The sequence below is a fragment of the Osmerus mordax genome, chromosome 13 (assembly GCF_038355195.1).
Source record: "Osmerus mordax isolate fOsmMor3 chromosome 13, fOsmMor3.pri, whole genome shotgun sequence".
NCBI lineage: Eukaryota > Metazoa > Chordata > Actinopteri > Osmeriformes > Osmeridae > Osmerus > Osmerus mordax.
Window position 1 is genome coordinate 7,990,847 of NC_090062.1, and position 25,309 is coordinate 8,016,155.

At 42.3% G+C, this 25,309-nt stretch overlaps 1 protein-coding gene across 3 annotated transcripts in view; it reads right to left on the reverse strand.

Annotated features, from left to right (window-relative positions):
• Positions 1–25,309, reverse strand: part of myo9aa (myosin IXAa) — an 80,589-nt gene that overhangs the window by 28,618 nt on the left and 26,662 nt on the right. For 2 of the 3 annotated variants that reach the window (XM_067248522.1, XM_067248520.1), the window contains exons 3-11: positions 12,215–12,309; positions 11,907–11,969; positions 10,465–10,564; positions 8,575–8,628; positions 5,458–5,555; positions 5,190–5,316; positions 3,652–3,741; positions 739–855; positions 141–275 (exon numbers count right to left, since the gene is read on the reverse strand). In XM_067248522.1, coding sequence (XP_067104623.1) covers positions 141–275; positions 739–855; positions 3,652–3,741; positions 5,190–5,316; positions 5,458–5,555; positions 8,575–8,628; positions 10,465–10,564; positions 11,907–11,969; positions 12,215–12,309 — 879 coding nt within the window. The remainder of the gene's footprint in view (positions 1–140; positions 276–738; positions 856–3,651; positions 3,742–5,189; positions 5,317–5,457; positions 5,556–8,574; positions 8,629–10,464; positions 10,565–11,906; positions 11,970–12,214; positions 12,310–25,309) is intronic. The other variant, XM_067248521.1, reaches the window with a different exon arrangement.

Sequence of the window (25,309 nt, forward strand, 5' to 3'; positions counted from 1 at the left end):
ACGGTTATTGTACAGTGAGCAGTTTGTACGATAAAGCCAGCGAGCAGGTTGATACTCTCACGCCTATTATACAGTATCTAAATAAGGTACTGCAGTTGCATCTTGCAAAGGAAAATAAAACCTAAAATAAAAGCATTTACCTGCTCCAGTTTGAAGATGTGCTGGTTGAAATAGTGCTGCAGCCTCTCGTTGGCGAAATTGATGCAAAACTGCTCAAAGCTGTTGTTCTCATAGTCTTCAAAGCCAAAAATGTCCAATACTCCAATAGATAAGATCTGGGAACAGAAGGAACAAGTGGATATTTACATAATAGGGGAACAGGACTTAAATAAATACATATATATGTAGTATTGTTTAGATTGTCTTTTACTACACCACGGGTCATGGGTTGAACTGATCATGCTGTTTTAATGACAAAGCTGACCTTGAAACACAACCTACAGTAAAAGTACAGCCATAATGACCATGCTCACCAAATACTTTGTGGCGTTTTTTTAAATTATGAATTAACATTTATTCTAAAAGACCCTTGTAAATAATTCTCCAATTTCAAGCTATCATCTGCACCTCAAGTTAGAATGCAGCAACAACTGGCAATGATTAGAGGGCTTGTGGAGTTAGCTCATAGTTAGCTCTGCAGAGACCTTTAGGGAAACTCTAAATAGGATGTTTAGCCCAGACATGAGCGGGGTCGAATACTGTACTGTATGAAGCCGTATGTCGATGATGCAACCTTACCTTAGCTGTGTCCTCCAGGTCCCTGTTGTTGAGCAGCGCATGGTTTATTCGGAACACAATCCAGTCAAAGAGGGCGCTGTACAGAGACTTGGCCATTGAGTCACGAACAGTCCCCGCCTGGATGTAAGAAAAACACCTACTTTAGAAGTATCTGTGTTTTCTTCTATCTGTGGTCATTTATCAGTGAACCCGGAAGAGCTAGGAGAAAGCATAATGTACTTCTCGTATGTTTGGTTTAAAAAACCTGCTACATAAACAGACCAAAATATCAGGTCATTAGTCCCAAGAATTCCCCTTCAGTGAAGAAATCATTCATTCATTTGACATGACTGGAATGATAACAGCAGTACAGCTGTATATGTAATATCAGATACTTAATAGAAGGGGGAAACAAATTCTGTATGTAGATCATTTAAACTGTCTCAAACAAAATGGACAACATTAAACTGCTAAAGACTGATTTAAATCCAATCAAGGAGTTCAGGCAGTGTGCCCTACTGGGCCGCAGGTGGCACCAGCATGTGTTCCAGCAGTGGCACAGCAACAACATATTGTCAGGGTGAGGATTAATGACATTAGCCCGTCTAATACTCGTTGAGGATGACACAGCCACTTTCAATCCAATCTACTGTAGCAGACACATCTACAGTCGCAGGGCATGCTCAACTGTCTGGGTTGGACTGATAAGTGCTAGCGTCTCGCACTCTGTCTTATGAGGGCATCAGCCACTGGGCTAACCAGTAAACAGCTAGTGATAGCCAGTAGATAGGTTATATAGCTGCACACAATTTGTTATGCAAAGTTTTACTTTCTAAAGCATCTCATTAATGACACACAGGAACACAATTACACACAGAAGAAGCAAGTTTCAGTTGTACTTGAGTTTTCAAGTGCTATAATTAGTACCAGTAGGAAAACCTCCAAGAATGTTGCAACCCTGAAATCGGTACATGGGGGTTCTTTGACAATGGGCCACCCAACAAGCTGCCAAAACAATCACCACTGTTTGTTCATCCTAAATGATCTCTAAACATCTACAATTATTGCAGCAAAGGAGGATATGACTGTTTTGATATTGAACGAAGCGCTTATAGAATTACTGTGGTAAATGAACCCCAGTTTAAAGCAAAAATGACTTTTTATTGACTTTGAATACTGTCAATCTCCTTCACACCCCTAATTGTTTCCCCCGGGGATCAATAAAGTATTCCTCTACTTGATGCTCAACGTCATTTTTACAGTAATAATTTGTGAGTAATGAAGTAGGCAAATAACCTTACAAGTGCATTTGTTTTGAACCTAAAAACAGGACAAACCTAGCTTTGAAAATGAAATATAAGTCTTGAAATGACTCCAAACAAAACATATTGGGAAGTGAACACAATTTGATAGGCCCTGGACGGCATGGCCTAAAATAACATATTTAATATCACAGGCTTTTCCTTTGGAGAGTGTATGCCTGTTGGTCCAGCTCGAATTAGTCCCCCCTCCCACCCCCCTTTTTCAGCAGGGGTTCCTCAGTGAGATGTGGCGTGTGTTTGTTTTCATGGTGGGGGGTGGGGGGGACTAACTCTCTCTATGCGGTTGGAATGCTGCTTCCTGTAAACAGAGAGGGGAGGCTGTGTGATGCCGCAGCATGGGAGAGGAGGGTGCCGGACAGGGGAGACGTGCTGGGAGCCAAGTGTCCCGGAAAAAAGTGGCGGGTCTGTGGAGGTCCATGGGAGGGTGGGGGGGAATAGCCAACCAGCATAACTTAAAAATATAAGGAGAGTCTACAGCCCCTACTCCAATGTGCTGGAGTGGATAATGTCACATGCTAATGTGAAGGGTACTGTACCAAAAGTACAATCTGACACTGTCGAACATTGCAATAATAATAATAATCACAATAACAACAGATTCAGGTGTGATCAAGTAAAGTATCTCTATATTTAATCTCAGACCATGTTCATTCTTTTCCAGAGGACATGTGGTGTGTTTGCATCAATGCCATTTTGATTCAAGAGGCCTTTTACAAATCTTAACAACAAGGGAACAAAGCTGTTCTATGCACAGGCATTTCAGACTGTTTGCATTCTTGTAGGTGAAACATGGTAAAGGTCTGAGATGTAGACCTACTTATTGTCCTCCATTAGCCGGGACATTCCACCCAAACCTGTTTAGGTAATTGAAGGTTTGGTATCCAGTACATTTGTGAAACTTAGTAGATACATATTCAGTGGGACGTTGAGCATATCTGTAGAATGTCTGACTGTCTGTATATTTTCAAGAGTCACAAATATTATGTCAATTGGGAAATTATTTGGTGTTAAACTACAGAAGACAGAGTGTTTCCTCAGGGGAATAACAAGTAGGCCTACAACTGGACAAGCTTTAAGATAAATGTCGCTTGTATAGAAGAAACTGACAAAAGATAGCATTGCACTGCACTGCTGGTCTTTCATAACAGACCGGATGAGGTGGCTGATGGAAAAAGCAGTATTCACACTTTCAGTCCTTGACTCTGGGCCGAGAGGACCCCTTCAACGGCCCTGGAAACATCTGTTTTGGCCCCTGCTCACCCATACATCTCATTTCCAAAGCATCCTTGTCTTAGCCTGTAGCCAGACAGGCCTAGCCTGGCCCAGCATGACCCTCTGCACCGGTTTAGACAGATGCATGTGGAAACAGTGTATTCCTTTACAATGACCACAATGCAGCTTGGTAATTATTGACAAACTACTTTGACTTATGTATGATTTAGACCACCATAAAAAAATATATTTTGAATTACAACCCTCCTAACCCTTAACTTTCAAAGGAATTAAGCAGAGGAATGGTATTTTGTGTGTCATAACTCGGTACTTCGTCAGTGATGGTGAAGATGATTTAGAGGAGAACTAACAGGTTGATGTTCTCATGTAGGTGTCTCACCTCTGCCAGTTTGTAGGGCACGATCAGTCTCTCGCCCACCGTCACAGTCTTTCGAGTCGTCAGAGCTTCGAAAAGCATCTCCTCCTTGACCTGTGTGCATGGAAAGAAAAACACTGTTAATTACACTCCTGATGCTTACCAAATGTTTCTCTTTTTTGGGGCTGAAACGCTGTGTACAGGAAACAGCGTTGTACCAGGGTACGTCAGGGCATTGTACATCAAAGCCTTGATTCACTATAGTGTTTAGGTAGTGATGTGTTTGTATGTGGGGTGGGGGTGGGGGGATTGTTCTCCAATCCATTTAGTAGCACTTGTGGTCGTGAGAAAGATTAATTCCCGGTTATTGACTCAGGGCCAAAGGAGTGGAGTGTCCAATAAACATCCTGTTCTGAGAGGACGAGAGACGAGGCCCAGGCTTCGAAACATTTCATTGTACGAACCGATACAGCGTGATTCTCTGCTGCGTTGTGTCTTACCTCTTTATTCTCGATATATACGTGGTCTTGGAAACACTTCAACAGAGTAGCATTTGATAGTTGAAGAAAGCTGTTTATTTATTTGTGCACTTGATTGTAATGTATTTGATTCATGGCCCCATCACATTTTGTAGGAGTGAGGCCTAAAGTGAGTGCACCTCAAATGTTTGACAGTAGTATTCTACCATGGTCCGCTTAACTAATGGATTTAAGCCAGAAAACCTGTCCTCCATAGACATTATAGGATGAATCAGTGTGTGAGGGTCTGTCAACACTGCCCTGACGTGACTGAGATGAGAGTCCTGCAAGAACCCCGTCTTAATTGTTGGCCAGGTTGTTTCAGAGAAGTGAGTAAGGCTTATCATGGGAGTGTGAATGACATTTCCAATTGTGTTTTTCCTTTTTTTGGCAACCTAACTGAATGCCAAACAGGATTAAAACTGTGAAATTCCCATCCAACAGTCCATTATTGCTCAATTGAAGCACGAGTCCATGCTGGTTTGAGCATGTGCCTGTCCTGACTACAGTATGTGTTTCATTGTGCGTCAGTTAGTGTGCGCGCTCCTATGTGAGACTGCCAGTATGTGGCAGTGCCACCAATCTGCCCGTATAAGGCCAATTCCCTCACACCACTGCCCCCTCCATCCCAAAAACTCCATAATTTAACTCTGTCAAGGGAGTGAGAGAGAGAAATAGTCTTACGCCTACAGAATATTTGCAGACGGGTGACAGAATTGGAAATGATGTAATTACATGCTCCATGCAAACCAACGTTCCTGACCGAGGAATTACGTTTTTCCGCTTAGTGTCTCGACCAGTATTTCACTGAAACTTTGTCTGAAAACATGTTGAGCTTGCTGAACCAAATGCGGGTGCGTTTGCTTACACTCAATGTCCACATCAACTGTTCTTTTTATCACCTGAATATCGTAAATTATTTCTTTTAAAGTTATCAAAGTTTTGTAAAGCCAGTCCTTTCCTACATCCTCTCCACTCTAAGCACAGCAAGGACGGAATTAGGTTGAATGTTTTTCATTAGTTAGTCCATTCATTTCCTTGTACCTCCAGCAGTTCCGAGACTATGGGCTGAACTTCAGGGTTGCAGATGTCAATGGAGTCGTCCCTGTAGGTCTTCTTCTTGTAGCGGATGTTTCCCAGGTGGAGGATGGCAGAGAGCAGGGAAAATATCCTACAGGGGATGAGGTACAAGAAAAAGGGTGTGTACTGGAATAGTGTTTTTATTTATTTTTCAAATGTTTCATTTGCACCGGTGAAGTGAGAGGGTACTAAAGAACTGTGTGTGTGTGTGCGTGTGTATGTAGGGACTCACTGTTTTCGCGTGGCAGGCAGGAAGCCCACCATCTCCATGGCCAGCTGTAGTCTCTCAAAGTCATGCTTCAGGTCCTCTCCTTCCACTGTAAAGCAGTCCTGAATGGGCCAATGACAAGAACACCAGGTGTTACCTATGTTGCTAAGGTATAGTATACATTTAGACTCTAACTAGACATGAGCAACATAGGTGATGCTTCAGCCATTTCGGTTTAAAACATGGATTTTTCAACAAAAAGCAGAACTGCTACAGCGAGCGAAGTTCTACTCTACAATAGACAGATAATGACAAGTCACCTCTATTTACTAATTTACACAAACAGCAAGACATTTAGCCACTTACTATTAACAGTTTACAGTACTTCACGTTAAAATGTCTATTGTTATGACTGGCTACTTCTCAAAAGAAACTGATAGGGAACTCAACTTGATGAGTGACTTATGAGACCATGTCATTATGAAAGTTGGGCAAACAAACTCTTGTCAGTGTAACTGCAATTCTGGCCACATTCAAGGGAGTCTGGTGAACGTTTGCATATGCATGTTCTGCCCATGTAGTGGAAAATTCAGTGCTTTTGCTGCAACCCTTCTACTCCACGGAAAATTTGCAGGCCAGTTAAAAGGCAATAAGAGAAGTAGCAATTTATGAGAGTCTTTATAGGATCTGGTGGGTTGTGAGCTCCAAGTAGGGGCTTCAAGAGGGGGAACAAGATGGAGGATACGTCTGTTTTCTTACTTTTCATGAGCTCACAGTTAAGCTGTGCACAAACATACATGCAGACACACGTACACAATCTCCCTGTGTGTGTAACCCTGCAAGCAGCATGTCTTCTTCACAGGTTTTTAAATGTCTCTGGCGTGGGTCCCAGAGACAAAGAGATTGACCAGAGAGGCCAGCCAGCTTCTCTGATTACATGCAAATCACACGCACCACATGTTCACCACAATCTCCTTGTGATGTTACAATGAAACTAAACAGCCAAGAGTTACACAGTGTAGTGCAGCCTAGTTTGTCAAGGTTGAAGTATACCTTGTAGTGGGATCACAGTACCTGCATGTCTAACTTAAAGGCCAAGTTTTGCAGCACTGAATTGTATTTGGTGTGCCTTAGTTGAATAACGTCACATGATTACGTGAACTTGAGCATGGATGGATGGTGGATCAAAGGCAGGCAATTACTGGTTGTCATTATGGGTTGAGTGGTAGTTCTGGCTCTTTTGTCAGACTGTATTTGAGGGCATGAAAAACATAACATATGGCACCTCCAGTTCAAGTACGGTGGTGGTACTGTAACAGCTGTTTGTCACATATTCTGAGAGGGGGCATGAGTGTCAGCTAGCAGGACTGAAACACATGCACATTCTTGCGAGTGGGGAGTCTTTCCTTTACAGGCTCATTACTACTATTGCTGCCATAATGATAATTTGTACCCCTCTCTTCTCATGCATCTTTCTCTTCTTCCATGGCTTCAACTGGAACCTTTCAAGGATTAGTTTACCCCTCCCTACATCTGCCTTGAACATTGCAAGTTTTCCCAATGACTACTAACTTTTAGGAAATAACAATATTTGATGTTCCTATATGCATCGTTGAGAAAGAAATTATTTCAAAATACTACGTCTGTACATTTTAGACATCTCTTAAATGGCTGCACATTTTCGAATTTAAACAGGATTTCCTATACTCACCATTATAATTATTGAAAAACAATGCCTTATTATGGCAGTGCCCATTCCAAGCATTTATGTTGGAGTGCTATTCATGGACAAACTTGAACTAGACGCAAATCAAACATCAGACTACTTACCTTGGATTGCACTGTATTTTAAAACACATTTGAAGTAATTTCTTGTGCAAATGAGTAAACAGAACACTGATTGAATATGCAGGCTACAGTGTAACCATTGCTTAGACTGTCCCCTTACCCCACCACCCATTGGATTAGCACGATCCAAATCACACACCAATGGCTTTTTTGGTCATTGACTCCAATCAGAGTCAGCCTTTTCACAGGAAAACGTATTGATTTATGTGTTTGGAGTTAAGACGGAGTTGTACAACTGACTGTTTGTTTGACAAGTTCACCACAGTTCACTACTGATTGGTGTGCAAAGGTCAAAAGTTCATGAGTCAAGTCTTGACTCCACTATGCTAGCACCAGGGGCTTGTCACTGACATGTTTACCTCCTTGCTGTCAGAGCTCACTCGGACACACGAACACTCAAACATACTCTCCTTCCATATGTGCACGCACACACACGCACACACGCACACACGCACACACGCACACACGCACACACGCACACACGCACACACGCACACACACACACACACACACACACACACACAGCTACCACTAGGGCTAAGTCAACAGAGATCTCCACCTAGGGCAAACAGCAGCCAGTTGAGTGTTTGAACTACCCCTTATCTCTGCAATTATTCAATCTGGCCTTAGTGTTTGTAGTCAGATTGTGATCTGACTAGGATCCTGGCAGGGAGGTTTACTGTATAAATAGTAACCACCAGTCATGGCCAAGTGTGGATGGTGGTTTCGGCACCACTGGCACAGTCCCAAACTATGGAATGCGTAGAATGGGGAAGTAAAATCACGCCCTGTTGATATGTGATCACCCCATCATGGAGTGGAGCATGACAACTCTTGGATACTGAACAACACACTCGACAACTATCTTGTTGCTAAGCTATATCTACATCTCTGAGGAGGCTTCAAAAGTAGTTTGAAACCTTGTCATTAAAATCCCCCTGACGTAAATAAATAACAGAAAGCAAGTCTTGACAACAACAAAAAAAACACTGTGTCAATGACCAAATAAGCCGCCCCAAACCACACATGCAGCAAAAGCAGAGACTGGGGACAATACAAACACAAACTGATAAAAAGCCAAACAAAAAAACAAACCAGGAACTTGGAAATAAAGACCACTAAATCCAAATCAGGAAGGAGTGGGTGGGGTGACCCTGCGCACAGTGGGTGTGTGGCATGAGCACAAGCACGTGATTGGTGAGGTACTGTCAAGTGGTGGCAAATCTAAGACTACTCCTGGTGGCACACAAATAGCGTCTCACCACGACACAGCCGGAACTTTAAGATACTGACCGGTTCGCTCTCATCGTAATTTTCCCAGTGCAGTCTGTGGGCTTTCTTTGTCATCTGGAAGGTTGAGGGACATTAGATGGGGTTAGGGTTAGGCGTTAGCATTAGGCGTTAGCATTCACAGACATCGTACACACACATACACACCCTTCTCTTGGCAATGCAAGGGTAATGTAGTTAGTGGGTGGGGGAGGCGGAGCAACAATTGGATACAATTGCACATTTTTACAGTCACGTACACAGACACACACACACACTCTCAGACACACAGTAAGCATGGAGGAGCACCACTAAGACAGACACTGGAAGAAAAGGCTGGACGTTTTAATGTGGAAAGATGGAAGGAGCCCTGAATACCTGAACTTTTGCTATAAGAAAAAATTGGGTCTGCAATTTGCTCTAATCTCTAAATGGTTTAGTTAGCTTGTGCACAACATGCCAGAGGGGAGGCTGAGGTGGAAAATTGTGAAAGTTATTAAGTCCTTGGGAACGCTTGAGCTGTTGAGGAGAGATGGGGAGTTTAAGATATACACACAGGGCTGGGGCAGAGGAAGACAGAGGGAGAGAAATAAAGATAGTGAGAGGGGTGAAGGATGAGGAAGGAGTGAGACAGAGAGAAAGAGTGAGAGAGGACTGCACATGTGAGGAATAGAAGGAATTCACACCCTTCTCTTAGTGGTCTCTCTGAGTGCAGTGGTCTCTGACAGACCCTGGCTCTGTACCATGATATGGACATGTAAACTCAGGTACTAGCAGAGATGCCACAAGTTATGAACAACATCAACATTCCACACCTTTGATGGGTTTCTTTGAGTGTGTGTGTATGGGTGAGTGTGTCAGAGAAAGAGATTGTCTAAGTGGTATCTAACAGTATTCCTGTGAGCCTCTAGATTCACATCTATCGTCTGTGTGCTGTGTAACTTTGTGTGTGTGTGTGTGTGTGTGCGTATCTGGATGGGGCCAGTATGTTGCAGTCGAAAAAGCAAGAGGAAAACAACGCTTGGTATGAGAAGGATTTGAGAGAGACTAACACCACGCAGCCTCTCCCAGTGAGCATGTGTGTGCTTCTCTTTGTTTATGCTTTAACCAGGCAGCATGACATGGTTTGCCCCTGGGGCCTGGGGGCTCTGTGTGCCATCAGAGTATGTTGGCAGCGTATTGTCACAAACAGCTGTAGGTAGTGTGTCAGTGTGTGTGTGCGCATCGTCTACCAGATGTCCTAGAGGCTCACACGGGCTCCTGCACGAGACCCCGCACATACACACCAAAAGTCCTTTGAAACGTGCTAGATCAGGATCTCATAGAAAGATAACCAGACATGAATGTATATATCCAAACAGAAACACAAAGACAACCAACACACAAATAAATGGAACAATACAAAGTCAAAACTCTTAAGCTGATTTCCTTGAAAGGATGGCAATGTGATGGTAATAAGTGCACACACACAGACACAGCTTGTCTATCTGATGGGTGAGGGATTAGGCCCTTGTAAAAGGTCTTTCTGTGTGAGAGACTAGGGGAGCTGCTGAAAGGCACCAACAATGGAATGCGTTTCCTCTGCGATTTGCTTTCCTCTCTTTCCGGTTTTTGGAGAGGGGGAGGTGAGAGAGCGATAGAGACAAACAGCAAGACGAGAGAGATAGAGCAGGATAGACTTACATATATATATGTAAGTGCGTATGTATGTAATGTAAGTGTGTGGGTCAGTCTCTCTGTCTCTGTGACACAGAGAGAGACAAACCCACGCACTTGTATACAAATAGATACAATGCAGAAAACACCACACACACACACCTCTGGGTGACTCTCTCTGACAGACAGATGTCTTTCTGTTCCCAGGTGACTTTGTCCAAGTCTCATTAAGAGGTCGAGCTGACCACCAATGCTTACCTGATTGAGGTAATGGTATTCTTCAGGCTTCTTGAGGTGAAATGACGTCCTTTCCTCCTCACTTGCTCCTGCCAGCAGGTAGTAAAACACATGGTAGTTCCTGGAAAAAAGGAAGGGAACAAAGAAGGGAATAAAGGAAGGAAGGAATAAATGAATGGAAGAGAGAGAAAAACCACTCACCTTAATCATGTGCTTAGCTAAGATCTACCACCAGTAGACTAATTGTCATGGACTGTGAGAAGTTATTATTGTGCTTCTGAGCAAATAGGTTCTTCATTGGTTGAGTACTTTCTTATCTTAACAGGTTGGAACCATTCATTTACTGTAGTGTCAGTTTCAGCATTACTCAGAATTCTTTGTTTCTTGACTGCACATAATAACTACTAGATTCCACACTAACATGTCAACAACTTTACACATGGAGTCAGCAAGGGGACGCCCAGATAGTCATGACTGAGTTGACCCTTTACTGTTGACTTTGAATATTTAGAGTGTGAGTGTGTGCATGTGCTAGCCTGGCTGCCAGCCCAACTTCGTCCCGCCCACAAAAAAATTTGGTCGGGATGTTGGGTCTGGAGGGTCTCGTATTGGGGACAACTACAGAAAACCAGAATCTGGGCGGACCAATGAAATTGCCAGGGCGGGCTTTATACGATGATGGACAGATGATCAACAGTAACGTAATCACCCACGTCACAAAAGAGCGCTTAAGTTGAATTCGTTTTGAACAAACATGGCTACCGCTGGAGATCTGGGATGTTATGATTCTGCCATCGAGTCTGTTTTAGAAGACATCGACAGCGCATTAATGTTGAAAGAGGAACAGAGAAACGCAATCAAGGCATTTGTCGATGGAAAATATGTTTTTGCCGTCCTTCCTACGGGATTCGGTAAAAGTTAACATACTACGTTGCTCTGATTGGTTGTAGATCTATCCAATTGAGCGAAGAGGCATTTGTTTTCCAGGTTCGTTTGAAACACGCCCCATAGTCACAGCCCAACGGAGAGTTCTCAGACTCATATTCTGACTAGAATTATGAGTATGACAACGTCAGGCTATGCATGTGCACCAGAAGGACTGAATATCATGTTGCTGAATTGTTCCCATATGTTTCTTTTGAATCACAATGGATGGCTTATTCACAATGAGTGTCTGCTATCAGAATTGCAGGGATTTATTAATAGCTTGTTGACTTTTGGGTTCTAATATCAAAATACACAGAAGAAAAAAAAACTGTGTTTTCTTTCTCTACAATCAATTTCTAGGCAAAATAATTATTTCTGGTCTGAGGGTAATAACACAATATCTGAACAGTGAAAGTACAGCAGTTTGTTTTGCTTAACTAAGTAGTTAAAAAGTAGATTGATACTGTTGATGGCATGTGTAGGCCATCTTAAAATGGCTCCTTGTTATATTATTCTGTATGTTTGGTGCTGCTTACCGTTCATTGTGCTCCTGGTAAACCAGCCTGGACTTCTCTAGAAGATACTTCTCCACGTAAGCTCTGGAACACAAAACCAGACATTCAAATCAGAGTGTGATGGCACCACATCACAGTAGGCTGACTGCATGATGTGCTTTGAATTTATGAGCTTGGAAGACACAAACTAAACAATCCTAAACTATGAGATGTTAAGACCTGAGAAAACCAAAAGGGAATAGAGGATCTACAAAACAACAACAACCAGTAGTTGTGGCTATTAGCTCCGGTCAGTTTGATGAGACATAGGTTAAATATGGTCCACTTACCCTCGCACTGTGCCACTCTCCTGGTAGTTGACCTGAATGAACTTGCCAAAACGACTTGAATTGTTGTTGTGGGCGGTCTTTGCGTTCCCAAACGCCTAAGGAGAAGAGACAGGCACATATGTGATGAGAACATTTACTATAATGGAGAAATATTTATCGCGGATCAACAAACCAATGCTTTGTTTTGAGTCTTTTAATTAGATATCATTTAAAATACAAGCAAATGTTATGATCAATCATTTTTCAAAACAAGGTGAATAGTACAGAACAAAGTCCTGTCCTTATTCAGTCTCATCTCTGGACCATAACATGGTTTTGGAACAAAAACCACAAAAGCACTTTAAGTCAAGAATCAGACAAATTGTCCAAAAATGATGCAGCTAAGCAAGACACCTCCAATGTAAAAACATCCCTGTGAGTAATGTGATCCATGTGTACTTGTGGAAAATGTGTAGTGGTGTGCTTTAATAAGAGGTCCAGTATTTCCCCTCTGGTGTGTTTGTGTTGTAAGCCTGCCTGGAGGGGAAGTAGTTATTTGCCCTGTATAAACCCCATGGTTATTTGTAGTAACGCCACAAGTAAACAAATTCCTTGGCAAATCACTTTGAGGTGCCCCAGTGCGTGTCTGGAACCCGCCCGGCCCACATCCTCTTCCACCATCACCAGTCAGTTGGATGCTAGGCTAATGCAATGAACTCTAAGCTACACTGAACGACACCACATTGGTTCTAGAAGCAGACCATTACTAGAAGGCAGACACTAACATGTATTAACTCCGCTCCCACAACAAGTTCAACTGTGGAGAAAGTGGCAAAGTCAATGTAATTTGAGAAATATAATATATTATACATTTATAATGCAGAGCCCGGAGGGATGAGATTATAAAATGTATAATGATGTGAATAGGGCTTCCATGTACCCCATGAGAAATGCACAGAGCTGTTTTAGAGAATTCATCATTCAGTGAGCCTCAGACCTTAAACCTGCCAGCTCCATAAAAAAGGAAACAGATGTAAACAGCCAATCATCAGTCAGTATCATGCCACCACTTTCTTTTTTCTGGAAAATGAGTCCCAGCCAATAAAGATTATTTCTCAGCGCTAGCCTGCATATTTAATTTAAGAACACGGAAGCAAACTGGAATCCCACTTCGAGAGAGGTACATTCCAGGTGACATTCCACATGAATCGCTACAGAAATACAGATCTGGAGTCATTAAATATGAGAGATTCGTACAGTGTGTGTACATGCACCTGGTCTGTGTAAAACTGTCCATAGTTAAGCTAGACACTTTTATGACTTAAAACATCAGTATTTTGGCTCACATCATATCTACAGCACTAAATCTTCATCAGATTAAGCTAGGAAGTCAGACAGTGGCAAGCCTCCAGGGTGCAGAACACTGGGGCCTCCTGAGAAACAGGTGCATCCATGAAGTCAAAATGACAAGACAATCACAAGACAGACAAGTCTGTCGAAGCATTGGGACTGACACAACATTGAATTTCTAATGTAACAAGTCACTAGGAGGAAATAGATCACTGCCATTGGTAAAGCGGTACCCACTGGTGGAGCAGCCTAATCGAAAACTTCAAAAGCACCCCTAACATCCGTACATCAAAGCAGAAACATACAGTTAAATGTTGAGTGGTCCAACAACTGTATAGCAGACACATAATTAGTGTAAGAGGGGGGGGGGTCTAAAATGGGTTGAACCAAACAGTGTGTTCAAGGGAGCTCTGTCTGGGACAACTCCCGAAGGAACTCTTGCTCTGCTGTACTTGTACACTTAATCTACTCTGCTCTGCCACTCAAAAAAAACATGATGACCTAATGCCTGCATGTGCAGCCGGCCGTACCCTGCAAAAAGCAGATATGTCTTCTGGGCATGGAACCAGGTCAACGCTGGACCAGTCTGCTTCTCGTGTCACTGATGTGTCTGTATTGAGAGTCAATGAGTCTAGAACAAACCAAGGTCTGGAGAGTTTTGGGGCAGTTTATTTGTTGTAGTGTCCTCTGTGTGTCTTGTTGTTTACAGTAAAGGGTATTGCTGAACAAAAGGGAGCTGAGGAAGAATACGTTGTTTTAATTCTATCAGCCTGCATGATTCTGCCAATGGTTAGGTAATTTCCTCTCCCAATTGTTTCATAATTACTTGCCTGTATGATTTAAGAGGTAGACTAATATAGCGGCATGCATACAGCGGATGCCATCTAAGGTTTTTAAGTGATTTATAATGCTTTGATTGATAAGATGGATGATGCAGAAAATGGTGTTCCATCTACAGAATGTCTCTCTCTCTCAAGACTAGTGTCTTGAAATGTTAATAATCTCTCTATGGCTCCGAATGACTCACCTAAATCCCACGAACAATCACACCATTTAACAAGCCTACCATTTGGTCTACTCACCTTACCACAATCTGTGGTTTTTGGAGGCTTTCACAATGGCATGAAAGCATGGGTGAATAGACTTGGTTTGTATCACAATTATACCCCAGCATGTGTGGGCAAGTGGTTTTTACAGAAGCTAAGTGCTAACCATGTTACTCTGTGTTCCTGAACCTGATGTGAGGCAAGCTCTTGGGTGCTGCGGTTTTTGTGGTTGGGTGCACTTGGATATTTTGAGTCATGTTAAAAGTGAGAGTCAAGGGTCCTGGGATTTCTAGTCACTACCAACCTCTATTAAAGGTTACTGACAAGTAGCCTTTATCTGCTGAATATTTTGAGAGGTAACTAGTACTTTCACAAAGTTCAACACAACTTTAATTGATGAAACCATTTACTATTTGTAGTCTATATAGTAAAGTATCTGTAGTACCATGTAACTGTATAGAACTAGCTATAGTAACAACATCGTAGTTACACTTCATTACAGTTTGCGGTATGTTATGACTATAGTGAAACTTGCTATGGCGGAAGCAGGGCTTTCCAGTGGTAAGTGGATGTTACCATTGATCTCGTTTTGGTAAACTTCAACTGCCCCTTTACAACATCCACTTATTTTAAGTGAATGTAACCTTAATGTAAAGACCTTCTGGAACTTTTGGGGTTTTATTAATAGAGACTGTTAGAGAGGGAGACAGGAAAGCATGGAGAGAGGAGAAAAAAATGGGATGGCTGAAATCAAACTCGGTCACCTGGGTTAAGACCAGGCTAAGTGGTACAAGCTCTTACCTGATGAGCTACCCCCCTTAATGTAAAGTTGTAAAGATTTGAACCCAACGTAGCAAGTGTCACATCCAACACTGGTACAAAGCAACTGTTAATGAGCAAGATATTTGCATGTGAAACATCCTCACTAAATACAGTAATCGTCTGAACGAGGCAGGAAATTGTGACTTGACTCAAACCTCTAATAATAGATAGTATGTTATTCGAAGCAGCCGGAACATTCTAAAGGCGCCATCGCACAAGCACTGGTCCAGTACAAGGCTCTGTTTCAACAATCAAGCTCTTTAGAGTGGGAGCACATACGATCCTATTGTCGGAGCCTCTTCCTCAGTTCTGAGAATACCACCCCCACCCCCCAAACTCAACACCCCGAGGGTCAGATGTGATGTCAATGAACAAAGAATGTCTAGAGTCTGAGGGACTGTGCTATGCCCTTAATTAGTTGGCTGCTGCAAAGTGCCACTGCCCCTAAATACCTTTACCGCAGCTATTTCCATAAACTGTTCTTCAAAGCGTTCTGCTGTGACAATTACAACATTTTCATTAATCTATACTGTATCTCTACACTTTCTCTGCAATATATATTTTTTTGTAGGTTTAGTTTCATTATCAGAAATTTTCCTTGCATTTTGTCTTCCTCACTAAGAAAGGGTTGTTGGCAAATATATTTTGTTTTCCGTTAAAAAAGTAAACACAGCAAGGAGTTATGAAATGATGACTCACAAAGGAGTGAAGTTATAGTTTGAGTGATTATAGCTGAGATAAAAGAGAGAAATTACAGTATGCCCACCGGAGAAAGAGGATAACCATTAAAAGGTGATAGACAGACCTCTTTATTCCTCTGTATCAGTCCTCTGAGGGAGGGAGAAAGCCTGAGACCAGGATTGAGACCCATTGCTTTTTAACTTGTGTACAGCTCCAGAGTCTAATCAAATCTTCAGATCTAACAGTAGTTTATTCAGGAGTTACAGATGTTAGCAGCAGGGGCTGCGATGGCAGCACACCACCAGGAAAGTAATTCTCAGGCTTGTTTCTCATGGACAAACCGGCCATCAGAGCCTACATCTTTCATTTAATGTAAGCCTCCTGGAATTAAGGAAGGCAGAGCAGAAAATGGCTACATTCCTCCTTCATACTGTAGCTGTCCATGGGTCCACTGTAATAAGGTCTTTAAAAAATGTGGTTTGGTTGTGACTTTTCTTTCTCTAGTAAATCAGAAAAATTATGTCAACAATCAATCCTTCCTTGAAATTGAGCCCTGTGGTTTTGTGATTTTCTGATCTCTTCACAGATTCTCCATCTCACCAAAAACACACTGACCAAAATCAAGTTATTCATGTATAATGAGGCATAGCATCATTCTGTTACCAGCTCATCCAGACCATCTTATATGTAGTCAGAAGGGAACCAGCGTGGTTATGTTGCCAGACATCGACAATGTGGGTGATGAGGACAGTACAGTACAACTCTAGAATGTTGAAGTTTAAGTGCACTGATGCATTGCCATTACAAGGTTTTGCCCGTTCATGACAGTTCTACTATCATCTTCATTTTACATTAAATTGTGTTCCTGGAAAGGTGTGCTTACACAGTAATACCAATTAACATTTACTGTATACAATTCAGAATAGCTTAGAAAACAGAAAGCACTTTGAGCTGCAATTCTTGTATGAAAAGTGCTATATAAATAAAGTCTTACTTACTTACTTAGGCCTATATTGTGCACGACTGAAAGGGAAGTGATTAAGGCTTCATAAAGAAGGCCGATTCAATGTAACATTCTAGCTTTCTCTACCACCCATGAGCCAAACTGAACTGAAATAAGACTGGCTTCTATGTAAGCAGGTGCAGTGCTGGGTGGGGGGATGCCAGGCCTAAATTGAAGGTTAGTCATCTTTGTTTTGATGTTTCCCTGCTAGAGTAGAATTCCCCCGTGAGCGATTGTTGCTGAAAGCAGGGGATGTTTACTGTACTGACAGTACAAAAAATCTGCCGCAGATGCTTATAGGGAGAGGCCAGTGTGTGTGTCTGTGCATTGAAATAGATTTCCCGCGTGTGTGGACAAATAAATGTACTGTACATGCAGGCCTGCAAGGGCTTGTGCACAACTGTGTAGATGAGTGCATACGTTAGACGTTGTCTCTCTCTATAACAAAGCTAAATTTAGCACTTCTGATGCATGGGCTGGGCTGGGCGAATGTGTGTGGCCACAAGCATGGAACGGGTGGCGACGTGTCAAGGCAACTGGAAGCATCCAATAAAGAGGTGGTGAAATGGGAAACAAGTACCTCTAAACCTTGTATGGGGTAGGAACTCTTCTCTGTCAATCTACAAGTTAGACCTAGACTCTTTGATGCAAAGGAGAGCTGGGAGTTTTGTTTTACCACATCACAAAATAAGCTGGGGATTTGCAAGTCACTCACGAAACAAAATGCAGGATATAGTTATATATAAATATAATACATTACACTCAGAGCACAAAAAAATGCATCAAACCAATATTCGGAAATCTATCATTTAGAACCTTACCAAAGCTTTACCAGCGTAACCCAGTGTTAATCTTTATGTAGCACCATTCTTGACACATTCATTTGAAACAGACATGCCAGACTGCCGGGCCATAGGGTAGCTTTTCATCTTTCGGACGTATCCTGGCACTGAATTTATTATCTCTGAAGTCCCTGGTTTTGCTGTTTTATGCACTTGTTGGTTAGTTGTAACTGATCTAACTACTTGTACTCGCTGTGAATTATATTATTGTTGCTTGCTTTCCTACAGGTACACTCTAGTACTTTCGAGGATCATGTCATTCAATTATAATTTGTTTAACTACATGCTCTTCTGGTTCTACCCATTGGCTCTTATTTGCTTTTCACAATGTATGCTTCATGTTTTGGCTACACACAGTTCTCGTTGTTTATGCTCATTGACCTATGCACCTTTTGTAAAGCTCTTTCTTGTAAGTTGCTTTGGATAAAAGCATTTGCTAAATGACTAAATGTAAATGTTATGCAGCAACCCCTACACCACCCACTCTAAGCCTAACTGAACTTTGACTGATTTATGTAAGAGTGTTTGTTTTCTTATGTGTGCTTAATGTTTTGTGTGTGTTTATGTGTGTGTCTGGGGGGGGGGGGAAATCTTCCCATTCCTTTTGAAGCCCTGCACATCCAAGCCATTGAAAGGAGTTTCCTCTATGGTAATACAGTTAAATACTCTGCTTGCGTAATTTAGCATGGCATCCACGACAAATAAAATGATGAGCGAAGCGTGGCGGAATATGAACAGAACAGAAGCTCGACAACTCAAATTACTTTAGAATTACTATTTTTACTTCACTTAGTGACTCTTAAAGCTGATATTTTTTCCAGAAGTATTTTTTGTTATTGCAGCAAACTTTTAAAAAAAACAAGCGACATGCTCAGCAAATCCTCTGTTGCAGCACAGTTAGTTTACCTGTAATCAGATGACAGCCATCACTTTGCACATGAGCGCTAAGCAGATTACCCTGGGCTATCTGGTCATGTAAAGCCATGCACCCTGCTAATACATCTTTAACCCTCCTTGAAACAGTCTTGTAACAAAACTATGGGTGCTTTTGAGAGCAAGAAACAAGCCTGCTTTCAGCAGCTTGTTAGCTTAGCTGAGCTAACAGCTAACAGCTGGAAGTCAGGTGGCTGAGCGGTGAGGGAGTCGGGCTAGTAATCCGAAGGTTGCTAGTTCGATTCCCGGCCGTGCCAAATGACGTTGTGTCCTTGGGCAAGGCACTTCACCCTACTTGCCTTGGGGGGAATGTCCCTGTACTTACTGTAAGTCGCTCTGGATAAGAGCGTCTGCTAAATGACTAAATGTAAATGTAAGAACAGAGGGAGTAACATTGGCTGTACCTTAGTCCTTTTCCTAGCAAAAAGAACTCAAACTCAACACAAAATGAAAATGGAAAAAATTGGGGTAGGAGTTTCCTAACCCATGCATTTGAATTAACGATGTGTTCCTCTGTGCATTTTTCCAGAACACTGGTATTAAAGGGCCTTTTAACTGTAAAAAAAAAAAGAAAAAGAAAAAAAAAAGGGTATCCAACAAAATCATTGATCAGACAACTTAACCTAAATAAGAGTATACTACTAGTCTATTTGTTGCCCAAGACATAAATCGAGCATCTATCTTGACTGTAATACCAAAAAAAGCCAAGCGTGTAGATGACAAAGCATGACGACTACTAACTATAGAAGTTGGGGCCTGAATCACCCTCCCAGCTCATTGGTCTGAAACTAAAAAGGACATAAAGCATCATCCCAGCAGTCATTTACAGCTCCAAGGCTTGGAGCCCCTTCAGGTGAATCATTAAGCTAACAATAAGAAGGAAACCATGAGCAAGAATATGAAAGTCCTTCCCTGACCGCACCTTGTGTCAATTTCAATGTCTACCCTAGAGACTTGTATCTGCCCTACAGCATACTTGATTGCTGACCTCCTACCACATTTATGGTGCAGTCAACACCATAAGAAGCGTTAAAAATGGAAGGCTTCAAGACAAAAAGCTTTGATGCATCACCATCTCATGATGCTAGTCATTCCTTCCACTCGCCCACAGACAGAGCCTTCGAGTTCTGAGTCATTCCACCAACCACAAGTGAAACAAGACCCAATTGTTCAGCCAAACGACCATATAACTGACCACGGCTTGAAAAGATCTGATATCAGCACTTGAGGGGGAGGGTGGAAGATACTGATGCATGTGTTAAATTGTAATATTACAAAGGTTAGAGTTTGTCACGGCCAATGGAACTGTTCCTGGTCAAATGCATTAGATACGGAATTAACTTTTGATCCACTTATTAAATACTGGACAAAAAAATTCAAATGTTAACAGAGAAACAGTGATGTTCAGAGTTATTTTTTTTAAATCGGAAGACATGATGCCATTCCGTAAGTATGAAGCACATCTGATTCACTGCAATTATTACAGCAGATCTATACAGACCATTTCCGTGATTTTGTACAGTTCCATGAGAGCCAGTGATGTCCTTTGACCTCTCAACATGTCTGAAGTTGACTTAACTTAAGCTTTGTTATCACTTCTTGGTCAACTGCAATCTGTGTATGTGTGTGCGCGCGAGGAAGAGAGCGAATGAGAGCCTACGTGTCTGTGTGACAGAGAGTGAGCCAAAGTGTATGCATGCACGTGTGTGTGTGTGGTGGGTTGAGCCTTGGCAGAGTGCCCGGGGCTAGGCCCGTGTGCGTTTTGCAGATGTAGGCCTCCTGATGGGTAGTCTTCCTGAAAGGCAGGGCTTACTTCCCGGTCTGCTTCCTTCTGGGCTGGGTCTCTGACCAGGCTGTCCTGTAGTGAAGGCAGCCCTATGGAACAGGCTTAATGTACTGCAGAGATCCATGATGCCTTTTGCTTTGTTGCCTTCCAAAATCATGCCCCAATACACATTACAAGGCTACACAGTGTAGTCACAGGAAACAATGATGTCATCAATTGGATTTCATTAGAAATACTGTATCTTGTATTCGAATATTCTCTGTCAGTTTTTGGAGGGTCAGTTACCCGAGGATAGTGCCACATATTCAAAGAGTACAAAACAACAGAAAGCCTTTTACTGATATTCGACAGCTGAGTGACTGCATTGGTGCCTCACCTTGCCTCAGGGGCAGGAGCGACCCATGCAACCAACAGTGAGAAACACTGGGCAGCTGCCATTACTGTTATTGATCCCTCCACGGACCAGTCTACATAACACTGCACACGCCTGAATCTATTCCAACACACTGCAGCACTGTAGACATGGGTGTGGTTGTAAGCTAGGAGCGAGCCAAGTACTGGATTGTTTGTCTCAGACAAGGGAAAAATCTGGTAATACAATTATGTATTACCAATGTCTACATTGGCATTTTGTCATCTTACAATGTACTTCTATACAGCCTTCGCCTCAAAGTTGTCAAAAAATGTCATTGCCATGGGACGGGGGCAGGTCTATTTGTGGGGTTAACAGTGACATTGATGAATTACAAACTGACAAAGTTGTGCTGTTCTATGGAGGTCAAACTATGATCTGAGTGTGGCCTGCCGGCTGTGGCCCTCAGGCTTTGACCTCTGGCCAACTGCATGGCCTTCAACTTCATCAACACACCATATTCCAGGATCTGGACATGTCATTTACAGGACGTACTTTATAGGTGCTTGCGTGTGTTTGTGTGTACTGAGTTTTTTGGCTGCTGTGGTTGTCTAAGAGTAGAGGATAGTACCAGAGTAGGGATGGACACATTAAAGTGAAGTGTGCACACACACTCACACACACTCAAAAGTGCACGCACACAACCACATGCATAGGGGTAAGATAAAGGGCAATGGAGTACAATGACTAAAAAACAGATAACAGCAGGGAGGGAAACAAAATCACTGCCACTATGTGTGTGTGTGCACGCGTGTGTGTGTGTGTGTGTGTGTGTGTGTGTGTGTGTGTGCAAATTGTGCTGAGAGTACAGAGGGTCTATATAGGCAGTATCCCTGATTGCTTTTCCAGCTAAGCTGGAAGAGAAACAGACTCAGAGAATCCTGATTATGTAATGAGTGTTCCTCCAGTGTGATCAGTCCCAAAGGAGATAGACATCTAGAGTGAAAGGCTCAAATCTAGCTCTAGCCGCCGCAGCCTCTGAGTGACAGACAGTGGGCAGCAAACCATCTGGAACCGAGAGGGCGTGGGTCTGGAACTAGAAAGGCCATGGTCTGATGTCAGCTTATGGACATCTGGTTTATATTGGCACTTTCCCCTCGAAAGTGAAGTGTTTTCGCATATTCTGAGGGGTTTTAAAAGGGATGGGTGATGGGGGGAAGATGATGTCAATTTCCAGTTGTGGATGGTGAGTTTTGAGTATTAAAAGTCAGTAGTTTGATTCAGTTGTCTATTTGCAGAAAGGTGTACAGTGTCGTAGACTGGATTCGATGTATGCTCCTTAGGAACTGGCTTCAGTGAATCTCATGCTTTCTCTATTTGCTTATCTGAGTTGCGAAAAGAGATGTGTTCTCATTTCTCTCAGAAATTGACTATTTGATCATTAATTGTGTGGAGTACATTACCTTCTCCAAAGAGATAATATACAGCAAATGTTTACTCCTCGACAGGTCTGCAAACGCCTTTGTAAACCGAGATTTGTTAAAACGTTTGTTAACCGAGACCGTAGGTAGAGGTTTACAAACAAATCGTTTTAACAAATCGAGGCGACAAAGCGTTTGCTGACCTGTCGAGGAGTAAACATTTGGTTTCTTATATACTACAACAATACGTGGTAAGATCCCAAATCAAACACGTCGAATCTGTAGCAGACGCCATGTTGTCAGAGCAATCAGCTGCACTTACACTGGTGACGTCACTACATCTCCAAGGCAACATATCAACAACATCAATTCGTCTTCTGTCTGCTTCAGATACTTTCTTAAAACGGGAAGCGATTGCGGGGCGTTTGCGGACCTGTGCAGAAACCATATTTGGTTGTTTTAGTTTTTTTTTAGGCAATTTAGGCTACTTTGTTGCCGAGCAGATGCCACGTTGTTAAGGTCAATGGCTACATCTCCAAGGCAACCGCTTGTTGCTAGGTCCGTAAAAACGTTTATTTACCTCTGCGAACTTTCAGGCGGTATATAAACGGATTTATTAACTTTTGAGAACGTCTTTTGGACCAATAGGAACAGCGTATTGGTCCAATTATTACACTAGTATATAAGAAACCATTTTATTGTTTCTTTTGTTACATAAACTATAAACATATGGCCATTATTTTTGCTGCTATATGTAAAATAAGCCCTCCTCTGATGGCACAATACAATGTATTATATCTGCAGTCCAATCCCACTGGGGCCAATGCTGACCTATCCTTTTCATTGTGGCGGAAGTGTGAATAGGGAGGAATTTAAGACACAAACATGATCTGCACTTCCGCAAATAGTATTAGACAAAAAGACACACAATCTTTTAAAGCAAACATTGAAGCCTACTTGCTCCCGAGGCTGTGTCAATATGGGATATCTCAACGCCACTTAGCTTCCAAGTTCCGACTTGGATGTGCGTTGTTCTCCCTGTACTTACAGTAGATCTTCGCTAACTGAGCAGGATTTAGTAATGTAAGCAGGAACAGGGCCAACAAAGGTTTTATAGTAAGAGACAGGGTTGAAGAGACCAAGTCATGCTTGAGCCTAAATGAAGTTCTGAAGGAATTTAACCATTTAAGATGTTCAGACATGATGCTATCTCCCAGACACGAATGGTTACGGCCTGAACGTGTCCAAAAATCAGGGTCCATAGCTAATACCACTGATAGCATGACACCCAGACATAACACCCAGACATAACAATAAATAAAAACTGAAATGGAACCCAGCTAGGTGTTCACTAAAAGGTGTTTCAACGATTTGAGAGGTAGATGAACATTGGCTGTGATGAGGAAATTTCATCTTGTGAGAAGGTTTGTACTCAGAGAAGACAACAGGAGAAAAGCCAGGCCAAATTATTTATATCTGGACTAGTCTCCTGTGCGCAGCGGAATCTCCAGAAGAATTTATGCAGTGTCGACAGATCTAGTGGAGAAAGCCTTATCCATCTGGCTAAGTTCACGTTGTGTTTGTCTGTGTGGGTATGAGCGTAGGCTATTCAGACCATGCACCACAACTTATATGTGAAGTGACGCCGAAAACTCACATTTCTTACGATGGCCATTTCTTGCCTTTTCACGAGTCTGCTCCCACTCAGACACGCTGAACTAAGCAGAGTCGCTTCAATGAGGATGCCGCTAAAACAATGCAGGGGCTGCCAGACTTAAGACTTGCTGTGGCAGAAATGGGGAAGACAGAGAGAGAGAGACAACCCAGATTCAAGCGGAAGCAGAGGAAATGCAGCCATTGGCAAAAGGAACTTCCTTAATCTGGTGGCCATACAGAGAGATGGAATGTAAGAGTCAGAGAAAGAGAGAGAATGACAGTATGTAGGCTATGCATGTATGAATGCATAGCCTACAGTGTGAGCATGTGACTGAAAGAAAGACTATACTGTCTATATAAACAATTAGCAAAAGAAAAACTAACTTCGGTCCCTAAGATGCTTTAGCCCAATATATTGCAAAACCCCACTCACTTCTAGGTCAAGTCAATACCTTTTGACCAGCATTTGTTTTCCCTTTCTCACACTCAAATGTTAACTGTCGCATGATTCCAACATCTGTTGCCCAGATTTATAAAATATTTCTATGACACACATCAAAAACATTCATGTGAAACATAAAAGCGTTACCACCTGACAATGTTGGGGCTTTGTTGGACAACTGCTATTGGATAAGCAGCAGAGGACATACTGAGATTCCTTAGCTTAGGCAATGTCAACCTTGCTTTTCTCACATATTTGAGAGGGGCCAGCATTCTAGTAAGTGAACTCTGCTACGGGTAATTGTTATTGTAGATCAGTAACTGTTAGCCAAGGCTGGGTTGGGGCCTCCACTGTCCCACACACAGCTTCACCAGGCTAAGTGCATTCTGGGATGGAGTTCCTCCTTTATGTTCTAGACCACTGAAGCAGCAGTGGTGGTGGGAAGTAGCTGAAACAGCACTAGCTGAGGATGGGCGGATGTTCATAAACACAGTCTGAAAGGGAGATGGGCAGATGTATTTCCAAATAGGCGTCGTCTGAATGCCAACATTTTTATTGTTACTGTGTCAATGCTTTTTGTCTGCACCTGTGTCTCATTTTAACATTCATGTTTGTGATAGTAACTCACACTTTTGGGAAGAATCTTACACAAAGAACTGCAAGTCATGAGGTCAAAATCTGAAGTGGAAACCTGCAGTGAGCTTAGAGCATCCAACTGAGACTGTGGAACAATGAATGCTATTGTGTTCACAAGGTTGCCTAGCTTTTCCAACGTTCAGTAC